Source organism: Sorex fumeus, unplaced genomic scaffold (genome assembly GCF_029834395.1).
Source record: "Sorex fumeus unplaced genomic scaffold, SorFum_2.1 ptg000063l, whole genome shotgun sequence".
NCBI lineage: Eukaryota > Metazoa > Chordata > Mammalia > Eulipotyphla > Soricidae > Sorex > Sorex fumeus.
In genome coordinates, this window is record NW_026606120.1 from 81,693,852 (window position 1) to 81,708,718 (window position 14,867).

Here is a 14,867-nt window from a genome sequence, read left to right on the forward strand (position 1 = left end):
AGCAGGCGACTCTGGATGGAGTCTGCAAGATTAATTATGCTGTCCACCGACACTGTCAAGGACGACAACCTACAGGGGCTTGCCCTGTTAATTGAAATTAGACGTTGTTGATAAATGTTAAATGAAAAAAAGGGCGAGGCGGTGACTGGTGAGGAATGCCATCAGGAACAACAACGTTCAGCCCTAAAACGGGCAGGAACCAACCACACACATGAGATGAAAAGTTCCTGCCACCTGGGACTTTCCTTGGCGACACCAAGGTCTGCTCTCTAACAAGCAGCCATTTTAACTAGTTAAATTTAATGTGGAACTTGGACCAAGATTTCTTGAACTTGGAGTCAAAAAGGAAGACACATAAAAATGTAGTTTTGGCAGCCAGACTGACAGTACAGTGAATAGGACGCTTGCCTTCAGGAGGCCATCACAGGTTTGATCTCTAGCATCCCATATATTTCCCCAAGCCCACCAGGAGTGATTCTTGAGTGCAAAACCAGAAGTAAGTCCTCTGCACTGCCAGATCTGGGCCAGAAGCAGCCAATTCTTGCTGGATGAGTTGATACACAAAGACCAAAAACTTAAAAAAAAAGAAGAAGAAGAAGAAATGCACTTTTCAAAGATGCCAGTCCCATATTACAGATTACTATATTGCAGTCGACAGTGCTGGGAGTTGAAGAAACCAAGGCCCCATCCATGCAAGGCATCATGTGTTCTCATACTAAGCTATACTCCAGCACTGCCAACAACCGTATGAGCAGATCCCATATCCAGAGCTGGAGAGATAACTCTAAAGGCTGAGGACATGCTTTCCATGTTGGAGTTTAATCCCCAGCACTGCAAGGTTGTCCTAGCAACATAGGAATGACCTCTGAGCACAGAAGTGGGAGTAGCCCCAAGCACTATTGGGTGTTGGTGGTTCAAGATCCTTTTCATATGATCCCTTTGTATTAAGGATTCTACTCAAAATGTCCAGAGCTGGAAACTCTACAGAGACAGAAAGATCAGTAGTTGCCTGGGGATGCAGAGGTATTAGTGGGAGCTAAGACAGGGCAATGGAAGGGCCAGAGAGACAGTACAGTGGGTAGGGCACTTTTGCCTTGCATGTGGCTGATCCAGGTTTGATCCCCAGTACACCATATGGTTCCTCTAAGCCCACCAGGTGTGATCCCTGAGTGAAGAGCCAGGAGTAAGCTCTGAGCACCACGGGGTAAGGCCCCCAAACAAGAACAACAACAACAAAAAGAGGGGGCAGTGGTAACAATATCACCTAAGGTTTCTTTTTCTTTTTGGAGAAATATATAATTTTCATTGTATAATATCTGTGACTGTAGACCAGACTGTCCTTCTGTTGTTCATCGATTTGCTCCAGCAGGCCCAGTAACGTCTCCATTGTGAGACTCCGTTGTTACTGTGTTTGGTATATCGAATATGTTATGGGTAGCTTGCCAGGCTTTGCCGTGCGGGTGAGATACTCAGAGAGCTTGCCGGGCTCTCTGAGAGGGGTGGAGGAATCAAACCGGGGTCGGCCAGGTTGGTCGTGTGCAAGGCCCTACCTGCTGTGCTATTGCTCCGGCCCATAATATCTGTGAATAGAGTCAAATCATTCAGTGCTACACTCTTGATGGGTGAATTAAATGTGGATGCATCTGAAAACTATTCAAGAAAATCAGAGCTAAATCTTTCAGAATGTGCTTGAAAGTGTCCTGCACCTTTGCTTTGGGAGTCCACTGCTATACATCCCCGTCCAGAAATGAGCTCATAAGCAGAACACCCCCCATGTAAGCAGATCTGGGCCAGAAGCAGCCAATTCTTGCTGGATGAACAGTTGATACCGAAGTGCTATTTTTAAAGCATCTGCCCTTGGCACTGGAACAAGCCATGGACACAAGTGATTTGGGTTTTTCCCCTCAAAGTGACCCACCAAGGTACATCACCAGAACGAGTGAGTATTCATTACAGAGAAAGAGGCAACGGCATTGACAGGGGCTGGTTCTCCTCACGATGTATTTCTGAAGAAATTTCCACTGACCCAGGGAAGGTCCACAGCCTCTTGCCAATTAAGGGCTGGGGAAATGCAACACTCTATGCTCAAAGAGGGAGCACAAAAAAGGGAACATTTGTGCCCAAACAAACTCCCAGATCATGCAGTGATCCCCATCTCTGAGCTTGCTACACAGAAGTACTGCGAGTACACTTGGGGCACCTTGCAGGACTTCGGGAGAAGCCAGGCAAAGGAGACAAGAGAATTGATGAGAAGAGAATCAAGAAGCATGGGAGGGCAAAGGGGCAAAGGAGCTGGTGTGTGAAGCACTTGAATCTGGGGGAGTGGGCGTTCGGGACACCTGGCTGTGCTCAGGGTTTACTCTTGGCTCTGTGCTCAGGGATAACTCCTGGTGGGGCTCAAGGGGACCATATGAGGTGTCAGAGAATCGAACCTGCGTCAGCCACGTGCAAGGCAAGCATCTTAATTCCCATACTATCACTCCACCCTGCTGTGGCAAGCACTTTAGATACATGCTCTCATTTCATTCCCGGAGAACCCCAGGATGGGGTTGGTCTCCAGAAGGATCAACTGCTTGGACTAGGAGCTTTCATCCTTGTACCTGGACCTCCCGGGAGGGGAAACTGGAGCTAGAACTTTAGAAAAGCATTTGTTCCAGAAAGTTCCACACAGGTGTGTGAGGGAGGGAGGGAGGGGTGAAGACACAGGTAGCACTGTGCTCCCTCCTCCCTGCCCTGAAATGTGTTTCTGTTTGGCCATTCCCGAGTGGCACATTTAATAGCAAACTTGATTGTAGCAGTCAATGAAATGGAAGTACTCCCGGGGTTTGCCACACCTCCTGAGTCCATTCTCCTCCTTTCTGAGGTGGCCAATGTGGAACATTCTAGACTGGGTGACTGGGTAGGCAGGGATTGGTGGGGTGGGTTTGTAAGAAAAGCTTTTGCTCTCTGATACCAGGTACTTAGTGTTGACACCCAGTTGATGTCAGTGAACAGAGCCCAGAGTTCTCCTGCAATGTATTTCAGAAGAAATTTCCAGTGACCCAGGGAAGGCCCACAGCCTCTTGCCAGATGGGCCACCATGGCTTTTTGCCAAGCCCTGCTGTGGACTCCAGCCTCCTGCCCGGTCCTTCAGGGAGCCCCAACGGGCAGCAGCTGTTCACCTCTGTCCCTCCCAATCTTCTGGAATCATTGTTCAGTCTCATTCCAGGCTTATGGGATGGCAGCATAGAGCGATATACTGGATCCCAGCTGGGGCCTGGAATTCTCCTGGCCTATGGCCGGTGATTTGACAAGGAACGCTTACTCCCCACAACACAGACAGGAAGGGAGAAGAGAAGGCTGTGAGAGCCAGGGTGGGAAGAAGTATGCAGGTCAACCCAGGGGACTCCCTGGCTTGCGGTGGCCTACGTCCTCCCCCTGTCCCCAGTGTTGGGCTTAGGGGTAGACACCGTCTCCCTACCATCGGCTTGTGGAACATGAACCTGCTCCTTTTAGCAGTATTGGGGCAGGATTGGAGGAGCATCTCTCATCAAAGCCAGTGGCTGGTCAAGGACACCCCAGCCAAGATGACCCACCTCTGTGTGACTGGAGGCCATTGCAGGCTCCCCTCAGCACCCCCAGGGTTTGAGCACTGGGCTGGATGTGCGGCGCTTTTTCTCACCAGATGTTACCAGTGCCATGAGCACAGGCAAGGAGCACTGCTGGGGGAGCTCCCTACCCCCCCAGATATACAATGTGACCCACAGAGAGTTCTAGTGTGTTCCCGCAGAGGAAGCAGACTAACAAATATTCTTGATGAGTGAACACAGAATGACAGGGATCAGCACTGGATTAACTATCCTCAAATCACACGTGTGTGCTTTGTGTTCTGTAGTATTTTAGGACATCCGGGGCTCCGACTTGCTGAACAGAAACTGGGATAGAGATGCTCAATAAGCCGATCGATCTATCATAGAAGGCAAGTATGGGATTCCAAGTTGTTTTTTCCTCCCCTTTCTGGGTCACACCTGGTGATGCTCAGGGGTTACTCCTCGCAGTGCTCAGGGGACCATAAAGGATGCTGGAGATTGAGCCCGGGTCGGCCACATGGAAGGCAAATGTCCTGCCCGCTGTACTATCACTCTAGCCTCAATCACCAAGTTTTTGTAAGTTTGTTTTGGAGTCATATTCGGCAATTTTCTAGGGACTATGCGGTGCCAGGATTGAACCTGAGCTGCCCGGATGCCAGTGATGCCCATGAATGGTTTTCAAAGACAGGCCAGGGCTCTTTCCCCGCCAGCTTGACCCAAAAGAGACAGCTGTGGAAGAAGTAGAAGAACACAATCTTCAAGTCTAGATGCTTTGGGTTCTGAAGCCAGATTCCAGAAACTTCCAGCAAATCACTCAGCCTTTCTGAATCAGTTTCCTTTCATAAAAAACGAGGATGGTCTCAGTCCTCCCTGATTGTTAGAATTACCTGATATCCCCGAATAAAATAACTCTGTCATGGCTCCCCCTCCCCTCCACAAAAAGTTAGCATCAGTTCCTCCAAAATCAAGTTTAGCGATTCTGTGAGAATTGCTAATAATTGCACGCCTTTCTCCAGTCCCTTAAGAAGAAACGATAAAGGCAAACCATTTAATAGCACCTATTCTCTCCTGGATATTTTTGGAGCAGAAAGAAGCTGGGAGTCTGAATAAATAGAAGTGGGGAAGAGAACTGCTGGATAGGGTCTCACCTTCTTGAAGGAAAAAAAAATAGCATTCCATCATCTATCATCCTTAAAGAGCCATTGGGAAAGAGCCAGGACCGATGGAACCAAAGACCAGGTAGGCAGCTTGGACCCAGGAAAAATGACTCAGGGGAGGGTCAAGTGAAGCCCATCCCCAGCTCAAAAGCCAGTTGCACAAAGGCGTGTTATAATTAACGCCAGGGGCTGGCAGATCAGGCGTGGCACTGGACTCCCCAGATGGCATCTGATTTCCAACAGATGGGACACAACTTAAGGCGCTGATCACTCCCGCAGTGGGGCATGGGCATCCTTCCAGGCTCATGTGGCGATTTCCTCACCCTCCACAAAACCAACTACCAACAGAAGCATTTCCAAACGTGACCAAGGAAACGGAACTCTCTTAGGTAGAGATGCTGAGATAAAAGTGGGAATGAGCATTTGCTGTCCTTGGCCTTTGGGAAAGCAGATGGCACCCCCTCATCCTGGTTTTCTCACCACCAGAAACTCCTCCCCCCAATGGCAACCAACAAGGATCTTTGTCTACCTTGTCTCTGCATGAAAAAGGCGGGGGGATCTAAGCTGAGACCATTCCCCCAATCCTGGCATCAGTGCCCAAGATACTTGTTTACCTAGTTTGGTGGGTTTAGGTTTCTCTGTTTTGTTTTGGGGTAACACCTGGAGATGCTCCGTGGTTACTGCTGGATCTACACTTAGGAATCACTTCTGGCGGTGCTTAGGGGACCATGTGGGATGCTGGGGATCAAACCTGGGTTGGCCACGTGCGACCTATCTGCTGTACTATCTCTCCAACCCCAAGTTTTTATATTTCTTAAAGCATCTCCCGGGGACGCTGGCCTGATTTGGGAATTCTTCAAAGGGATTAAGAAGGTTTGGAATTTTCATTTTTAGTCTAAAAATAGCCAAAGCTAAGGTAGTCCTCTCAAGACCTGAGCAAGCAGTGGATTTGATGCCTTTTTGCTTTTTTTCCTTTCATTTGGGTTTTCAAACCTTCGTTCAGGGATCTCAAGGGCCACTCAAAGGGGCCATGGGGGCTACACCCAGAGGGGCTTGGTGCTGGGGTTTGAACTCTGGTTGCAACAGTGCCAGGCACATGCCCCTGAACCCTGAGCATCTCTGGGTATGACCCAAAAAGCAAAAACAAACAAAAAAGCAAAACAAAAAGAAGTTAAAAAATAGCACAGCAGGTAAACAGGTTCAATCCTCAGCATCCCATATGGCCCCCCCTGAGTACCATTAGGAGTAATTCCTCAGTTCAGAGCCAGGAGTAACCCCTGAGTGACAATGCATTGGATAAGGCACTTGCCTTGTATAGGGGTGACCTAGGTTCAATCCCAGGCACTGCTGATGGTACCCTGAGTCCCACCAGGAGTGATCCCTAAGCAGAGCCAGGTACGGTACCCTCCCTCTGCACAGGTCTCAGCTGCACTGGAGGAGGGCTGCTCACCTCTGAAGGAGCTCAGGGGCCCTGCAGAGGATCCCAGAATGTGGAGCTGACCAACATGCTCTTTCCCACACATACCTCCAAGCACAATACAACACTACATCATGGCAGTGGCTTCCCAAGAGGTCGAGGCTAGCCCACGGCACAGATACAGGCATCAAGGCCAGGGCCAAAGTGGAACTTAGTTAAAATCTTACTAAGTGTCAGGGACTGTGTAGTTGGGTGTTTTTCTGGTGGGGTGGTGGAGGTGGGGAGGGAATCAAAGCATTTTATTCAGGGACTTCAGGGGAGGATCCCAGCCTGGCTGGGCTCTTCCCAGCCTTACAGCTGCAGAGTGATGTTTGGGTCATTTTAATGTCATGCCTCACCTCCCAATATCTTGTTCCATATCCATCCATCCTTCCATTCTTCCTCCCTCCCTCCGTCCCTCCATGGAAAAGGAGGAAATATTGAGACAGTGATTTGGGATGATGAAGCCAATGTCTGGGGTCACCTCAGCATCTCCTCCTACCCCTTACCCAGGACCCCTTCTTGTCTCAGGGTCGAGTCCTCTCGACATGGAATGAATGGACCAAGAGCCCCCACCCAGGATGCTAGAGTTGTTTCTTAGCATAGATCAACCAAAATCCCAATGTTTTCTCCTTTTCATGGACATTTTGCTTGGGAGAATCCTTTGGGGACACAGAGTCAAGTCTGAATCTGGAGCAGAGGAATCTATTTCATTTCCATTTTATTGGCCCTACTTGAGTTGGTATTTCACTAGTGACTGCAGCTGGTAAGATGGTAACTTCCTCTGAGAGCTGAACTGGAGAGGACCTCCTCCCTGTAAATGGCTGCCAGCCTGGCAAGCTACCCGTGATGTATTCAATATGCCAAACACAGTAACAACAACCGTGACTGTGATTATTATTATTATTATTGGTTGGAGTGATAGCACAGTGGGTAGGGCGTTTGCCTTGCACGGAGCTGAGCCGGTCGGCCCAGGTTTGATTCCTCCACCACTCTCAGAGAGCCCAGAAGCTACCGAGAGTATCTCGCCCACACGGTAAAGCCTGGCAAGCTCCCCGTGACGTTTTGATATGTCAGACACAGTAACAACAAGTCTCACAATGGAGATGTTACCGGGCCCGCTCAAGCAAATCGATGAACAACAGTAGGACAGTGCTACAGTGCTATTATTATTATTATTTAGTCAAAAAGATAATATGTGGGTTAAGGAAATTGCCTTGCATGTGGCCGACCCCGGCTCAATCCCCAGCACCACAGAGTCTCCTGAGTACCAACAGGAGTGAGCCCTGGGCACAGAGGTGTACCCCTACAATGTACTAAGTCTTCCCAAGTATGCTGCACTGGCCCTGAATCGAGCTGCATTCTCAGACAACTGCAGACAGACTTGCCCCCCAACTTCCCAGGAGGAAGCCAACCTGGCTAGGCTGACCGGGTCCCTCTCTCACCACACTCTTTTGCCTACTTGGCTACAAACCTGTGACCTCCCCAGACATCAGCCTGTAGACACAACTGGGGCGACAGCCAACAGGTACTAAGATGGAGCAAGAAAAAGGAAGTATCTGGGACACGAACAGATGCGCCTGCTATGTCCCTTGAGTCCCCGGGGAAGCAGGGGAGAGGATTGGACTTGGAGTCTCTCACAGACCATCCTGCCTGCGTCCAGGCTGCACGGGGCACTGCTCTGAGTTCCCGTCAGTGCTGACTGCCTGGAGACCAGTGGAAGGGCAGGCCCACGGTGACGCAGTTGTCCCGGCTGGGCGCCCTTTCCCTGGCCATCAATTGCTTGGCATGCCCCATTTTTTTTTTTTGTAGGGAGGACCACTCTTAGTGGTGCTCAGGGCCTACTTAAGGGACTACGAGGAACAGGGATCAAAGCTGGGGTTTCCGCATGCAAAGCATGCACAAAGCTGTCTCTCCTGCCTCATGCCACCCTGCTTGGTTCCCCTGCAGGCTCTCAATGGGAACTCGTGGTGCCATTCTATGCCAAGGATGCAGGTGGTCCTCTATTATTATTATTATTAATTTTTTTTGCTTTTTGTGTCACACCTGGTGATGCACAGGGATTACTCCTGGCCTCTGCACTCAGGAATTACTCCTGGTGGTGCTTGGGGGACCATACGGGATGCTGGGAATCGAACTTGGGTTGGCTGCATGCAAGGCAAATGCCCTAACCGCTGTGCTATTGCTCCAGCTCTGGTCCTCTACATATTTTTTTTTGGGGGGGAGGCACACACCTGGCAGTGCTCAGTGCTTACTCCTGGCTCTGTGCTCAGGCAGGCTTTGGGGACCATATGAGGAGCTGGGGATCGAACCCGGGCTGGTGGCATGCAAGGCAAATGCCCCTCTGTTGTTCTCTGGCTCTGGCTCCTCAGGTGGCCCTCTCATGATCCGAGTAGCATCCAGCCCTCATCCAGATGGAGCCCATCACCAAACGGCTCCCCGAGCCTCCGAAAGCAGCAGAGGGACTGAGAGAGAAAGGGAAAGCAGGATCCCGCCACGGCAGCTGCATTCCATCTGGCCACTAGGAGATGACTGGAAAATGTTGCCATCCTCAATCGCCAAGATGTAGATCGAAATGAAAATATTGTCCATTGGTGGGAGCCAGTGGTTAGGGTGAAGTCCTTTGTACCGAAGGGTCTGGCTAAGTACGTCAATATTTACCCATTTCGTCTCTCTGTTCCCTTTCGATGACCCGTCAGGCTTTGCAAACAGCATTTAATCTCTCACCCTTGACAGCTACCGGAGAAGATGCATCTCTTTGTTCCATTCTCTCTCTCTCCTTGGATACTCACACTCTGAAATAGCGGCAAAGGCCTTCCTGTGCCTCCTCCCCCAAGATTCTATACTCAGGATCCTGTCTGGAGCCTGGGTTCAAGAATCCCCATAGTCCCTCAACTCAAGGGGAAGATTTAAATCAGATTTTACCTAACCACTAATGCCCACTTCCCAACTCTTGTCTGCCCCTCCCCCTTGGGTGATCTGTGTTCCTAAGGGACCCTCTCCCGTCCTTCCTCTTTCGTCTCCACATGAGCCGAAAGCACTATGACACTTATGAGGTGGAGGGCTCAAGTGGGGCACAGGGCTGTATTGGTGGGGCCCTGGGATCAATCCCTGGCACAATAGGGCACCACATGTCTCTTCCAGCTGGGGACCGGGCCCCTGAGCACCACTGAACTCGTACCTACACCCCAGTGACACTGCCTCCACAAGAAAGTGCTAGGCTTTGGTGATCACTGATACACCAGAGATTTCTTTTATATGCTGAGTTAGAGTAAAGAGAATAAAATCCAAAGGCTGGATGAGACTGGCTGCTGTGGCCTGTGCAACTTTGGTGCCTGGACAGAACATAGCACCAGCAGTGGAAATAATTCATCATTATTGGAAATACCAAATAATTCACCAATGAGCTTGCTGCTTTGGGTGGGGGTGGTTGGATCATATCTGGCTGTGCTCAGGGATCACCCTTCGTGGGGCTTGAAGAACCCTATATGACGCCAGGGAAGTGCCTTCATTCTGGGAATCGAATCTGAGACCTACCTCCCTCCCACCTCACACACACACACACACACACACACACAAACACACACACACATCTCATCTTGCTGTGCTCTTGACATTGTGGGCTGGATAATTCTCTACTATTGGACCATCCAGTGCATTGTGGAGCAACATCCCACCAGATGTCAAGTCCTCTTTCTCTAGTGGTGACAGTAAAAGTGATCTCTGTGGGGCTAGAGTGATAGCACTTAAACCCCCTTATTTCTAAACTTCCTGTAGCAGGGACTGAGCTTCCTTTTTCCTTCTTCTCAAGGCAGACCTGACCATTTCTTTAGTTTATTTTGGGGGGTGGACACATTGATGTTCCAGCCAGCCCTGTGGTTCAGGGGACCACAGACTCTGGGGCAACACACCACAATGCTTTTTGGGGATCATATGGTGCCAGGGATTGAACTATGGTCAGGCAGACACAAGACCAGTGCCTCGATGCCTGAGCGCTCTCTCTCTCTCTCTCTCTCTCTCTCTCTGCTCTCTGTCTGCTGGTGACTGCAGTGTCCTGCAGCAGAGACCACTGGAGACCCAGAGTGTCAGCTCCATGCTTGCCAGGAACCAGGCAGAGCCACAGCAAATGGAGGAGAACTGCATCCCCAGGGCTTCCTTTCAGAGACTGTGAAGGCCGGACCTACTCCAGAGGCTGGGCACAGAGCTGTGTTCCTGTACCCGCAAATTCGAGCTTGGCATGTTGGGGTCTGGCCACTGCCCATGCCCTCTGTGTGGGGCCTTCTGTAGCACTGCGCCTCTCAATCCTGGGCCCGGATCTTCACCTTGAAATCTTGGCAGCATGTTCAAGGTGGGGAGGGAAATCTTGGCAGAGGCGAGCGCCATGCATCGACCACAGAGCAGGCCCAACCTGCTCGGATTTGGGGTTGTCTCTTCTTTGCTGCTTCAGGGGTGCTATGACATGGAGTGCAAGATGCTTTCGAGTTCCAATGGGGAACAAGTCTTGCGGGGCTGTGCTGAGACTAATAGTCATGCTCTTGGCCTGAGAAATCAAGCTGATTTTTTTTGTTTTGTTTTGTTTGGGGGCCACACCCAGCAGTGCCCAGGAGTTGCTCTTGGTTCTGCACTCAGGAATCACTTCTGGTGTGCTCCGGGGAACACATGAGATGCCGGGGATCAAACCTGGGTCAGCTGTGTGAAAGGCAAGCGCCTTCCCCGCTGTACTATCACTCCAGCCTTGATGATGATGATGATGATGATGATTTATTATCATTATTTTAAAATAACCCATTGGCCCTTGGAATGCAGAGAAAACAAAACCTGAGACCAAGAGGAAAGAGGCTCTAGGGAGCTGAAATCCAGGCCCTTGGCATAGAGAGGAAACAGCGGTGCTAGCAAGATGAGAACAGGAAAAGTGCTGGGCTCTCAGCGAATCCCAGCAGACCTCGGTGGCTCAGAGCTCCCAGCATGCTCTTCTCTGTCTTTGCTTGGAGGGTGCCGAGAGGAAACATTCCTGCCTCTGTCATTTAACGAGACGGGCCTTCTGGACTACGGGCTTGAAGATTTCCAGGGAGCAATAGAACAAAGAGAGCGAGCAAGCGAGAATCCAGCACCCTACTTCAGGCCTGGATGACCCCAGTGGTCTGAGTTTATAAGTATCAACTCTTGGGCCGCAGCGATAGTACAGCAGGTTGGGTGCTTGCCCCATGTGTGACTGACCCAGGTTCCATCCCATATGGTCCCCCAAGCACCACCAGGAGTGATTCAAGAGTGCAGAGCTAGGAGTAAGCCTGAAGCATTATCAGGGGTGACCCCCAAACACACAACAATAACCAAAAAATAAAAGCTTCGACCTCTCACACCTGCTTCTTCCACCGGCACTTCAGCATTCGGCCCAGAACACTGAGGTGTGTTTCTGATGCTGACAGTGAACTCGGCTGATTAAGAGACAAAAATCCAGAAAGCTTTAAGAAACAAAAACGGGAGAGAGAGAGAGAGAGAGAGAGAGAGAGAGAGAGAGAGAGAGAGAGCGCGCGCACACGGCAGGTAAAGCGCTTGTCTTGCACACAGCTGATCCGGGTTCAATCCCCAGAACCCCAAACTGGTCCCTTGAACTCCACCAGGAGTGACTTCTGAGCGCACAGCCAGGAGTGAGCCCTGAGCACGAGTCAGACCTCGTGACAGCCCAGCTTGAACTTCCTCCAAGGCATCCGACTGCACTTGCACAGAAGCTCAGTCACCCGGCCCCGCACGTGCTCCTGCCCGTCCCCCTCCCCTCATCTCTTTCCATCTCTCAGTCTGTAGCCCATCTCACTTCCAGAACACTCATCTTTCCCTGCTCCCAGCCTCCAAAATCAAGGCTCCCCTTCCGGTCTTGCTCTGCCTTCTTTCTCAAACCTTACAGATTATTTGGAGGATGGGGAGGCGGTCTGGGCCACACACTGCAGCATTCAGGGACTGTTCTGGGCTTCATGGTCAGGAGGGACTCCCGGTAGTGCTCAGTGGACCATGTGTGGTGTGATGCTGAGGGTCGGCAGCAGGCCAGGCAAGCCCTTTACCTACTGTGCCATCTCTGTGGCCCTGGGGGGCACAGCTGGTGCATCCTTAATGGATGAATCAAATAGTCAATCCTCTTGCTTAAGCTGCATCCAGAATGCTTGAGGGGCTGGGGCTGGGGCTAATCAGGAGAGCGCCTGCCATACTTGCACGAGGTCCTGGGTTCAAGCCCCTGCACCTCCTGGCCCCTGAGCCCTTCTGGGTATGGCCGCCCAACAGCTGAGACCTGAACAGGAAAATACCCAAGAGGACGGAGGGAAGGACGGAGACAGAGGGAAAAGCCCAAGTTTGTGCACCAGAAGGCGCCTCTGGGGTGGTTTAGGGAATCAGTGCCCTGGTGGCTTGGCTATGACACTTGTGTCTTTATTAACATTCCCCACATTCTCCAGACTTTCCCCAGAAGCACAGGGGAACCCCCCAAGGAGTTCTGAAAGGATCAGCTGAGATTAATTCCCAGTGTGTGTGTGTTGGGGGGGGGTGTAGAGCACCCCCAAGAAGCCCGGATGGCAGACAGGAAGGCAGCCCTCCCAGGGCTCAGGGAACAACAGCTGCCCCACCCCCAGCTCCAGCCAGAGGGACGGCTGAGCCCTGCAGGACACGCTGTTTGCAAGTCATCCAACTCCACACCTGCTCCCCGGGGAGTCACCTCCGCAGAGCAAGGACACGCTCCCCCTGCCAGCACAAGCTGCTCCTGCCTCGAGCAAATCCACAGCCACGCTGGGCACGAAGGAATTGCTGTCAGCGCACCCCCAACTCTCCAATCCCCATGTTGTTTTAGGGCCCGTTGCGTCAGCACCCACCCGCCTACAGCCCGTGCCAAGGTCCCACACAGTGGAGCCACAGAACCTGAACCTCCCGGGTCGGGGGCAGAGGGGTGGGGTGAGGGGGGCATCGTTGCCAGGGTGGAATTCGCCCCTCCCGGCTGTGGACTCTGAAATCAGGCTGCAGGTCTGAAATCAGGCCCTTGATGGATGATGGAGAGCCAGCGGGTTCCGGGTCCACGTGGGGAGGCTCAAGGACGAGTCTGGGGCCCAGAGTACAAACCTGCAGTGATTGGCTGCAGGTTGCTAAACAACCAAATGGCTGCATCTGTGTCTAGCCCGGCGGGGCATGAGTTACCCAGCGTTCACTCCAGCGCACCAGGTCGGGAGCCGGAGGCCAGAAGAAGGAAGGGAACAACTCTGGGCGGCTGGGAGCCAGGATTCTCCGGCAGACAGAGAGGGGGCAGCGTGCAGAAAGGGCGTCCTGTCTTGGGAGGGTGCCCGCCCCCAGAAAGCATGCAAGACTTAAGGTCCCTCCAAGAGGAAGGAGGTACCGTTGGTGCATGTTAAAACCCAGCAGGGCGGCGGGTAGGGCATTGATTTGCCTTGCACGTGGCCGACCTGTGCTCCATCCTCAGCGCCCCATATGGTTCCCCGACCCCTGCCAGGAATGAATCCCAAGCACAGCCGGCTGTGGCTCAACATCTATAAAAAGAATAAAAGAAAAACACAGGTCCTGGAGAGGGGAGAAGGAGGGGAAAGGAGGGAATGGGGGTGGGGAGGGAGGGAGGGGGAGAGAGAGAGACAGAGAGAGAGAGAAACAGATGGGGAGAGGGAGCGAGACAGAGGGAGAGATTTTGGGGAAGCAACAGTAGTGGTGGGCTGTGTTTTGTTTGTTTGTTCTTTTTCTGTTATATATATTTTTTTCAGAAGTGTCAGGACATGAGAGAACTGAGTGGTGTGAAGACACGGCACCCCAGAACGCCGGCAGAGTCGGGGAGACAGACTAAATCCAAATGGAATGGTAGCTGGGGAGGGGCCGTGGGGCGCTGGGGGAGGAGGCACCTCGGTGAGCCCGCAGACAAGGAGCCAGCAGGAGCGAAAACATACCCCTGAGAAAGACAGGGGGCTCTCCTGGGGAGGGGCTCCTGTTTTCTGGGGTGTGCAGGCCTCCCTTTACTCACCTCGGCCTCTTTGTAGTAGCGTTCTGGAATCTCATCGCACGCGATGTCAATAAAGCAAACTTCCCTCTCCAGGTCTTTGGCTTCATTGTCAAAAATCTGAAAGGACACAGCAATGCATCAAAGGTGAGTGGTACAGGGGCTAGAGTGATAGCACAGCGGGTAGAGCGTTTGCCTTGCACGTGGCCTACCTGGGTTCGATTCCCAGCATCCCATATGGTCCCCCAGCACCACCAGGAGTAATTCCTAAGTGCAGAGCCAGGAGTAACCCCTATTCTTTGCCCGGTGTGACCCAAAAAAACAAAACAAAACAAAAAGAAAAGGTGAGTAATACAGTTGTTATTCTCAAGGTGACTGAAGGTTGGCACGACAGGCCCCATGGCAGAGAAAGAAATGGCCTAGGGAACAGCTTCTCGGGGCCCCTGGCCGGGCCTTCTGCCGGCCTCCCAATAGCCAAGGACCATGAAAGGATTTTTTTTTTTCATCGCTTGGGTTTTGTCACACCCGAGGCAGGTGTAACATCAATCAAGGCTTAGTGAGGGGAAGGAGAAACAGTGGGATGCTGTTAGAAAGTTTGAGGGTCAAGAAAGAAATCTCTTCCAAAGAAAATGAACTCCGCTGCTTTCTGACAGAACAGGGGGTATGAGAAGCTGGAAAGGAGAAGGTTAGATACGAGACGAAAAGCAGTA

General features: G+C 51.6%; 1 protein-coding gene across 1 annotated transcript in view; it reads right to left on the reverse strand.

Annotated features, from left to right (window-relative positions):
• PITPNC1 (phosphatidylinositol transfer protein cytoplasmic 1) overlaps positions 1-14,867 on the reverse strand; it is a 248,340-nt gene that overhangs the window by 30,966 nt on the left and 202,507 nt on the right. Inside the window, exon 6 of the mRNA XM_056126860.1 lies at positions 14,182-14,277. Within this exon, the coding sequence (XP_055982835.1) occupies positions 14,182-14,277 (96 nt within the window). The remainder of the gene's footprint in view (positions 1-14,181; positions 14,278-14,867) is intronic.